Genomic DNA, 10,509 nt, shown 5'->3' with positions numbered 1-10,509 from the left:
TGCAAGTGATTTTGAATCTGTAAAACTTTCTCAAATTTCCAGTTGACCAGGTAGTTACAACCATAAGAGAGGGCACATCACTAACATGTTGAACATTTTATTAAGCTTAGAAAGACTTAGCGTTTCTGTGAGATGAACTTTATTAGAACCTGAACCCTGCTTTTCTTTATGCTAGATACTAGATAAAGCACCCATCTTCTTAACTTATTGGCGTTCATTATTTGCATCGCTTTTTATCCTGAGTTCCAATAAATTTGCTGTCTGGCCAGTTTGTCAGGAATCAGTCAAATATGTTATCTGACTGAATTTACCAAAAACTTAAGAGTGGTGACATATACAACTATGGGTTTATAGTCCGGTTATGTCATATTCTTGTGTCTTGATAAGAGTGTATTTATCACAATAGAAATTCTTGATTTGTGTGCCAATGAGGAGCAGAAACTGATCCACGACAGCACTAAAAGCCAACGGAAAAAAGCCAGGTGTGGTGGTGCTTGGCTGCAATTCCAGTGCTCGGGAGGCTGAGACAGGAGGATCCCAGGTTTGAGGCTAGCTGCAGCAACTTACAAGACCCTCAGCATCTTAGGCCCTGTTTCAAAATAAAAAATAAAAAGGGCTGAGGCTATAGCTCAGAAGTAGAACTCCCATCCCGGGTTTACTTCCCAATTGCTCAACAAAAGAAAAAAGCCAATGGAAATACAAGTTGGCAAGCACACTATGTTTTCCAAAGTTTTAAATTGTGGTGGAAATATTAAATAGATTTTATACTTAAAAGACGAAATATTTTGTTTTTTCCATCTAATATGTATAAATAGACATAAATAATTCTAATTTCTTCAACATTTTGTTGTCCCTGAATCTTCTCTCTCCTTACCTCACCTGGTAAAAGACAATTTAGCCTAATTTTAAATAAGTAATTATATTAGGGATATGTATATACTCATCTTTCAGAATAAGACAGTGTTAGCTTGTCACCCCCTATTCAAGGTCGTTTCCATCCTGAAGTTGGTTATCCAAGGGTAGTCCCAGAAACAACTGAGATTGTTTGATGTCTGTATAATTACACTTCTAAATAACTGGGACACATATTTTTATAGGCTTAAAAAATGCAACAAATTCACATGATGCAAATACTTGTGTGTCACGCTGATTTTGAGTATTTCTTGCTAAAAATACACTTATACTTTCAAATTATTGTGTGTTCAGGTGATATGTATTTTCTGGAGGGTTGGAATTAACACAAGAAAGATCTTGTGCCAAAGTATCGTTAGGCTTTGCAGATAGTTTTTTTTTAAATTTCCCACTAATGCCTATTTGTTTTGCAAAATCTTCAGCAATTCTGCTAATAATTCTCTTTCCACCTCTAATCTTTTTCTATCCTCTCCATTCCATCTCACTGATCCATCACATATAGACAGCCTCTTCAGTAGAAAAATGCCAATAAAAATCAAGAGGTAGAGTCTACGGGATCCAGGGTGAATTCCACTCCTTTGGGTCGTTGATTTTCCTTTTTCTTCTTTTAAAGGCACACTCTTGACTTCTTTTGTTGTTGTTAACATGAAACAAACTCTAGTTTTAGGCAGCAAAACCTTTAGTAAAATAAATGAATACTCAAAAATCAGTGACTTGCTAACTTTTCTCACATTATCAAATAAATTATACTCTCCCCTCAGGTGATTAGTGATTCTCTTCAGTTGGGGGGGGGAGGACTTTTCATTACTACCTGCCTGTTCTCAGTATGAGCACGGAAGTATACTTAACAAAGAGGTGCTTTGGCATATCACATCAGATTTCTTTTCCAGTTGGTCTGGGATCCCTTTTCTCTTTTCCTCATTTCTGAACTGCAGAACAGGAAGTGTTAAAGCATGGGTCCTAGGCAGTGTTGTCACACTGGGAGGGGCAGAGGAGTTTACTAGGATCTGATCCTCCTAGCCCAGTGCCTGGGGGGCATTTACTCATACCCTGGGATTGATGCAGAAACCTGACATAAGGAAGAGACTCCTGGAAGTCCTGCTTCTGGCTCTTCCCTCATCCCTCCCACTAGAGAGTCAACAACACTGATGGGGTGGTTTGAGATGTTTCATGGCCACCAAAATATACTCTGGAGTTTTTTTTTTCTTTATGTGATCCTGTGACGCCTGTGAGGGCCTCCATCTTGATTACTGATGATCATTCAGCAATATCTGGATATGGTGGCGTGGCGTAAGTTTTTGACAAATGAAATTAGGCTCTGAAAGACTTTTCTCACCAGAAACTCAATATATTAAAGTGCATTTAAAAGTTACTTCTGGGAAATAAACTAAGTAGGCCAATCATGATTAGCCAATCAGCTAATCGCCAAACCCTATAAAATCATGGAATCATGTCACCCCGATGTAAAACAACATCATAATTAGTGCATCTAATTATATAATCATATAAAATGAAGCATTGTTTGCCTTCAAGTGACAAGATCTATGCCAAAAAATACCACTGTCCTTCTAATAAGTGACACTCCTTTTAATAGACCCTACAAAAATACAGTATTTTCAATGTCCCCATAAAACAGTTAACTTACAAATATTATTCTCAGAGCTTGGATGACATCCATATGTGATTCTATTGTAAAATCCCAATAGAATCCTTGAATCATAGAATATAAAGTAAATTCATTTTATATATGTAAATATATGTATATATGGAAATATAAGAATACATACAACCAATTATGGGAAATTATTATGAATTTCAAATTAATATTTTAGTCAAATTAGTGATTAATATAAAATATTTAAAAATATTATAAGATGAGTTTTGATTATTTATAGAGGATAATATTCTCAGTGTAAAAGAAAATAATTCTAGACTAAGTATACTTGTCTTTCCAGTGAGATAGCATTCGGGATTTATATACTTTGAAACATTTCTTCGAGGGAAAAAGTATTTTATCTATTTTTGTCCACAAAAAAGCATTGAAATTAACAATGTAGGTAGACCACAGCTCTGAGAAATTATATTTGAAGTTTCATATTTAAATAGCAAAGTTTTAAAATTACCCAGCATAACTTTCTAACAAGTCTTCCTCAATGATAAATTTCACCAGTTCCCCAAACTCATCTTAAATGACTTAAAAGTAGCAAATTAAAAAAAGCAGCACACAAATAAATTCCACATTTACAAATCTTAGGAAACCACAGGGGCTACAGTTCAGAATTAACAGAAACTTGAAAAAAGTAAAGCAACACCTGTCCTGCCACCCATCATTCACTGCTTAAATTTGTGAGGAAAAAGACTTATCTACAGTGACCTTTCATCTATGTCTTAACTCTGCATGGACTGTAACTAGCTAAAGGTATTGAACAAATTAGTTTGTCCTATTTTTATACTCAGGTCCCAGAGATAAATGGATCATTTATGAAATATTTCACTCTGTGTTATGAGAATTTAGTAAATGAGTATGGAACCAAATATAAACACTTTATACCATATGTACAGTTACTTTCATAAGGCATTATCATGATTTTTATTGAAAAAGATTCAATATAGTAAAGTCTTATTTTAAGATATATTTTCTTTCTCAATCCGAGATGTTTAGTTTATGAAAATATCATTTTTTCTCTATATTCTTTTTGTATGTATGCCAACATATACCTTGTGCTAGAAATATTTTATGGGAATTACAATTCTTATACTCATGTTTTCTATATAAAGGCATAAACAACTTTGAGGCAGTGTTTCTGATGGAGAGCAGAATTCATAAATAGCTTGTGTGTGCTTCCGTGCTCCAAAATTATGTGAAATCCAACTTTGAGAAGAAACTTATTTGATTAAGAAAAGAAAAAAAAACAAACAAAAATAGAAACAAAACTGCACCAATGCACAGCCTGAGGCTGACAATTAAAACCAATACATAACCACATGAAGTCGTATTTATAGAGTTAACATTGTTAAGGATGATCAGTGCTAACATAGAGTATTATACATTTGGCACTAATGTTTGCCATTGGTCCAGCAATTGGCAAAATTTGTTTCTATGTATAAATTTCTCTTTGAACATTAGGTCTGGCTAGACGGATCTTCACTATTTATAGAAAATATTTAGACAGTAAGCTCACGTTGAATAACTAGGTCTACTGTGTTCTGGAAACTCTTCAGTAGTAATACAGCTTTTTCATGTTCCATATGTACAAAACTGTGTCCATTTGCCTGCAAATACAAAAGAAAACAGGGCAATCAATGCAAAGTATCATAATTTCTAATCATAAGATTTAACAAAAATTGTCAGGGTTTTTGTTGGGTGGTGTGTATTTTCATGCTTAGTAATGGTAATTGAATCCAGGGGCATTCTACCTCCAATCTATACCCCAAACCCTTTCAGCTTTTTATCCAAAATAAAAACAATTGTGGCCAGGCGTGGTCGCACAGGCTTTAATCCCCACGCTTGGGAGGCAGGGACGGGAGGATTGCGCTGGTTCAAAGCCAGCCCTGCTGGCTTAAGAGACCCTGTTTCCAAAAATAAAATAGTATAAAATAGGTCTGGGAGTGTAGCCCGGAGGTAGAAGGGCTTCCAGGAACCCCAGTACCACCAAAAAAACCAAACCAATTGTGGCGCTGGGGATTGAACCCAGGGGCATTTTACCTCCAAAGCTACACCCCAGCCCTATTTTAATTTTTATTTAGAAACAAGGTCTTGCCAAGTAGTTGTGACCCTTGTAAATTGTTGAGCTGGCCTCGAACCTGTAATCCACCTGTCTCAGCCTGTCCTAGAACTGGGATAACAGGTGTGTGCCGCCATGCCCAGCTTATTAATTTAAAATTCAAAACAGGGTCTTATTAAGTTGCTGCGGGTCTTACGTTACTGAGACTGACCTGAAACCTGTGATCCTCCTATCTCGGACTCCCAAATACTGAGATTAAAGGCATGTACCCCTGCACCTACTGCATCACTGCTACCAAATGTATGAGGAACTGAACTAACATCTGAAGAGGTAAAATCCTATGTAGTGCTTAGGAAGGCAAAGAGGAGAGGGCAAACTTCCAAGGAAGCTAGTTGTTTCTCTAAGGCTGTAACAAGAGTGTCCTAAAACTCACATCTGACAAAGTGTGATTAGCAAAGGACAAGTCCCAGTCTTGTCTTATTCCTGGCATCTCCTTGAGCCTCAATCTGTGAACTTTTGCAAGAGTCCATGCAGGAAAGAGATGTAGAATGGTCCTTGTATGTAAGCACTTTTGTAAAAAATTTAAAAATCACTTACACACACACACACACACATCTGTGAATTTAGATATTAAGCTTTAGTATAGAAAGTAGCCATAAAAATACACTAATATGGACGGGCTTTTTATTTTTATTTTTTCTGGTACTGGGGATGGAACCCAGGGGCATTCTACCTCTGAGTGACACCTCCAGCCCTATTTTTTATTCTTTATTTTGAAACAGGGTTTCACTGAGTTGCAAAGGGCCTCACTAAGTAGTAGCTGAGGCTGTCCTAGAAGTGTGATCCTCCTGTCTCAGCCTCCCAAATGCTGGGATTACAAACGTGCAGCACCATGCCCTGCTAGAGGTTTTTTTTTTTTTTTTTTTTTTTTTTTTTTTTTTTTTTAAAGGGAAGGTTAGCCAGGCGGTGGTGCACGCTTGTAATCCCCACGTTTGGGAGGCAGAGACAGGAGGATCGCGCAGGTTTGAAGCCACCCTCTCTGGCTTAAGAGACCCTGTTTCCAAATTAAAAAAAAAAAAAAAAAAGGTGTCTGATAGTGTAGCCCAGAGGTAGAAGGGGAAAGTTTCCAAGAACCTCACCAAAAAAAAAAAAAGGGAAAGTTAGTTCAAATAATCTTTTCTTCAAAAGAAAGGGAGTTGGTTTGATATTTGAAACACTGAAACAGAATCTTTCTAGAGAGAGGGAAAGGGAGAGAGAGAGAGGGAGGGAGGAAGAGAGAGAGAGAGAGAGAGAGAGAGAGAGAGAGAGAGAGAGAGAGAGAGAGAGGAAGAGGAGAGGGGAGAAGAGAGAGGGAGAGAGAGATATCTGAAGGAGATCATATCCAGAAAAGCCTGCTTGCCAACACCTTCCAAAGCTACAGTGCTCATGAAAACACAGTTTGAAAACTGTTGGACTAGCTATAGAAGGTAGACTTTTGCCCTCCATCAACCTTTAAGATTAAGGAACTCAAGTCTGGAAGTGGGGACTGAGGTAAGATATAAAAAAATAATAATAGGCAAAAAGAGGACAAACTGGAAAGGAAAGAAAAACTAGTTTTAAAATCTAGAAACTTCATAACCCTTATCTTCACCTACAGGGCCTATTTCTTTCTTAGGCTAAAATCCTCAGCAGGTCCATATCCTTTAATCATAATAGCCCCTCTTTCCACTTGAGATTCCTAAGCAGCTTAGTAAACAAAATGCTCATAAGAAAGGCCACCTCCATCCCTTCCTGTGCACCCTTACCCACCCCTTCATGGGGTCTTCTATAAAATAAGAACTGTAAAGACCTCAACCCCTCTCTACCTCTTGAGATGGACTGTGTTCTTTCTTGAACATATATCACCCACTTTCCTAAATAAACCTCTGTTTTTGTCTCTGAAACCAAAAACCAAAAACCAAAAACAAACTCTGGCTGATTTAGACTAATCCTGTTCACTTTATAAATTTAAAACCTAAGCCGGCACAGTCAGAGGTGGTGACAGGGGATCTTAGGTTTGAGAGCAGCCTCAGCGACTTAGTGAGATCTTCTGCAACTTAGGAAGGCCCTATTTCAAAATAAAATAGGAACGGGGGCTGGGCGTGGTGGCGCACGCTTGTAATCCCCGCACTTGGGAGGTGGAGACAGGAAGATCGCGCAGGTTCGAAGCCAGCTGCGCTGGCTTAAGAGACCATGTCTGGGAGTATAGCCCGGACGTAGAACGGATTCCAGGAACCCCAATACCACCAAAAAAAAAAAAAAAAAGGGATGGGGGTTTAGCTTGGAGATAGAAAGATCCAGGGTTTAATCCCCAGTATGAAAGAAAGACAGGAAAGAAAGAATAGATGGAGGGAAAGAAGGAAGGAAGGAAGGAAGGAAGGAAGGAAGGAAGGAAGGGAGGGAGACTCCTATACTTTAGAGAGACTAGGCCACTTTCCTGAGGTCAAACAGCCAGGCAATGGGTCAGGGCTTAACTAGCTGACACTGTAATATTTCTTCTTATAGTTCCTCTTAATATTTCACTATAATAAGAAGACCTCAGTTATTCCACATGACTTGAACTGACATTTCACTTGCTATGATCAACACTATGGCTGTTTTACCTTCTAGTCTAATTCTGTTCTTTATAGTCAGTGGATAAAAGCATGATTTTCACTCCCATTCCTATCAGGTTTAATTTAACTTATTCCAAAAACACTGATAGAAATAATATTTAGTCTTGAATTAAAAGCTACAGAAATGCTGACCCTCTTGTTCTTATTATAGCTCCAGCTCTGCCTTTATTGGCCTGTTTAAAAGACCACATCCAGAGACTGCCTGGGAATGGCTTCAAAAATGCTAGAAGGACTCTGAAAGAGTTAGTTTATAAAGTTTATTAAAGACCAAATGAGTGTTTGATCAAATCAAGTGTTTAGGATGGGGCCTGTCACACTATTAACAATCAATAAATGTTAGTTAATAATATTACTATGATAATACTTTGGATGTGGTGTGAGTGTGTGGGTATACTGGGGATTAAATCTTGGGGGCACTTTACCTCCAAACTATACTCCAGCCCTTTCAAAAACTTGTTTTGAAACAGGGTCTTACTAGGTTGCTGAGAGTCTCACTACATATCTGAGGCCATCCTCGAACATCTGATCCTCCGTCTCAGCCTCCCAAGTAATGTGATTGCAGGTATGCACCAGCATGCTGGCTTGCTGATAGTTTCTTAAATTAAAGAAACAAGATTTTCATTGAACCATAAAAATAGAAGAAGAAAATGTCAGAGGAAGGAACTTATTTTTTTTCCTTGCATAGCTAACCCTGATTTTTTACTAGATGAAAATAAGAAGATAAGAGAGATCACATGAAATTGCTAAAATAATACAGATAGTGACCAGTTGGGTCACAATGATCAACTCTGTTTCTTGGCACAATTCTTTTTTGGATGTTGTAAGGTTGTGATATTTATTTTAGGTTCCTTAAATCATATCACTATTTAGTAGTAACTGAGCTATCTCTTGACATGGAGCAGGGTGCCAGGCCTGTTTCTCAGGAGGTCAACGACAGAGAAGACTGGACAAGGCCTACATAAAAAGAGCAGACAGAACTACAGTTCTAGAAAAACCCTCTCCATCTTTAGCACAGAGGAATAAAAGGATTTACACTGTATTTGTTCCATGAATATGGTTATCTGACTTATATCTTTAATAGTTCAGAGAGGGAATCAAAGAATTCAGTCACTGCACTTATAGGGCTTTTCCAATTAACAGAATCCCCATCTTCTGTGGAGTTTTGGTTATGTGTGTACACAGAAGAGGCTGAGGAAGTAATGACTGGCCTTAATGCAATATCAATTGCGTTAGAGTATAAATTTAATGATGCTTTGAAAAATAAGTGCATGTGATACGTTTATGCATGTAATATTTTGAGTATATGCCCAATATAAATGCAAATGATGATATGAGGAATGTTAGATTAATGAAAAATTTAAGTGTTGTTGCTACATCTGATGACATACACGCTTTATATAAACACATTATCAAATTCAAATAAAGTATGTGCAATTTTGAGGAAATTGCAACTTAATGAAAAATGAGAAACAGACTAGTGGCTTATTAATTTCCAGTGCAGTTAATAAAGAAACAATCTAGAAAGCAAAAAGATATTCTGAAAGTGTTAAGCTTCAAGAATATTTCATTCAGCAGGGCGTGGTGGCGCACGCTTGTAATCCCCGCGCTCGGGAGGCTGAGACAGGAGGATCATGCTGGTTTGGAGCCAGCCTCGCTGGCTTAAGAGACCCTGTTTCCACATAAAAAAAGTTAAAAAATAGGTCTGGGAGTGTAGCCCGTGGGAGTGTATCCCGGAGGTAGAAGAGCTTCCAGGAACCCCAGTACCACAAAAAAAAAAAAAAAAAAAAAAAAAGAATATGTCATTCATAGGTTTCTAGCTTTAGCTTATTTGGAAATATGAAGGAACATTTTACTACAATCTTTGTTAATGTCCGGAAGATATTGCTCCTTATTTCAATTCCATTTGACATCTTCTGTACCACAAAATGTTTTAATTTTCCCTTTTCATGATTTAGACATTAAAAGACTGAAGGTTAATGCAAAAAAAAATGCAATTCCAACTAGAAGTGGAGCTTTGCAATTACAGCCCATCAATTTACTGCCAAACACTTGGTTTCTGAATTCCTTCCTCTCGTTCCTTCCTGAATTTATCTTTGACTTCCTTCTGGTAAATGTTTTGTTAAACATATAAATTATGGATGTTTATACTGCAGAAACTTTCCAGATGAGGCTGTCATTCTCACAGGAATTCTGTTGTATTCTCAGCCAAAGCTAAACTTAAAAGCCAGCCTGGAAAAAGGCTTGGCCCCAGAGATGATGGGATTACTCAACAGCAAGGACAGTGCTAATTTCATTAGACTCCAAAAAAGAGATCAGGTTTGAGACACAGGCTGGTGATTTGGGGTTGATTTAGACTAATCCTCAAGAGACAACATTTAAAGGACCAGTACACTTTTTTTTTTTTAACATTAGGTATATATGAGGGAAACTATAAAATACAGCAAGCAATCTAGAGCTACGAGGATAAGCCTTCACAGTATTCAATTCTTATAGCAAGGCATTTTGAGAGATGGTAGAAATCTTAGATAATTATAATTGCACTTCACATTAACTATCTGGAATGAATTCCCATTTCAGAATTTTCATCTGATAGAGTACTCTCATTAAAAACTGGGATATATTTAGGGCTGAATATACGGAATAATCAATACACATTATCTCTATGCCAAATCATTTAAAAAAGCCCTCTATTAAAACTCCGAACAAGAGATCTTCACTTTCTAGTTTGTATAAAAAAATTTACATTGTTCTCTAGAAATGCGAGAAAATTTAAAGTCTTAATAGCTTTTACTGTAGTATTAAACCTTTGCAGAGTCAAACAAATAAGAATTTCCATTCTGTCTTAAATGGACACATATATTTCAGCATGAGTGTTTCATGTCAAAAGAGACATGCCAAGCCAGAATATACTCAGCTCAAATCTCTGGGAATTATTTGTATAGAAATTTTGGCATGGATCTGTTACTAGATAGTAATTCTGAAGAAATGCATTTATCTGCTTTGATATTCGAATGCCTGTTTTCTTATCAAATGTGTCAAATGAAAATCTCCAGCAAATTTTCAACTTTGATGTACAAGGCAGTTTACCAAGTAGCTACACGATTCCTTTTACTTTTGCCATGAAAATAAGCCCTTCATTTTCAGGGGACTCCTTGAGCCCTTAAAAGAGCTTGTTTTATGAGATGGATATAGGGGCTGAGAGTGTAATCCAGTGGTAGAGCACCTGCCTAGCATGTATG

General features: G+C 37.2%; 1 protein-coding gene across 3 annotated transcripts in view; it reads right to left on the bottom strand.

Annotated features, from left to right (window-relative positions):
- Positions 1-4,077: 4,077 nt before the first annotated feature.
- The window catches only part of LRRC7 (leucine rich repeat containing 7), a gene marked incomplete at both ends in the record, with an annotated part of 413,422 nt that continues 406,990 nt past the window's right edge, over positions 4,078-10,509 (bottom strand). For all 3 annotated transcript variants that reach the window (XM_080692757.1, XM_080692758.1, XM_080692759.1), the window contains one exon: positions 4,078-4,185. In XM_080692757.1, coding sequence (XP_080548883.1) covers positions 4,078-4,185 — 108 coding nt within the window. The remainder of the gene's footprint in view (positions 4,186-10,509) is intronic.

The sequence above is a fragment of the Muscardinus avellanarius genome (genome assembly GCF_963383645.1).
Source record: "Muscardinus avellanarius genome assembly, chromosome: 3".
NCBI lineage: Eukaryota > Metazoa > Chordata > Mammalia > Rodentia > Gliridae > Muscardinus > Muscardinus avellanarius.
This window is presented reverse-complemented; position numbering and strand designations above follow the sequence as displayed.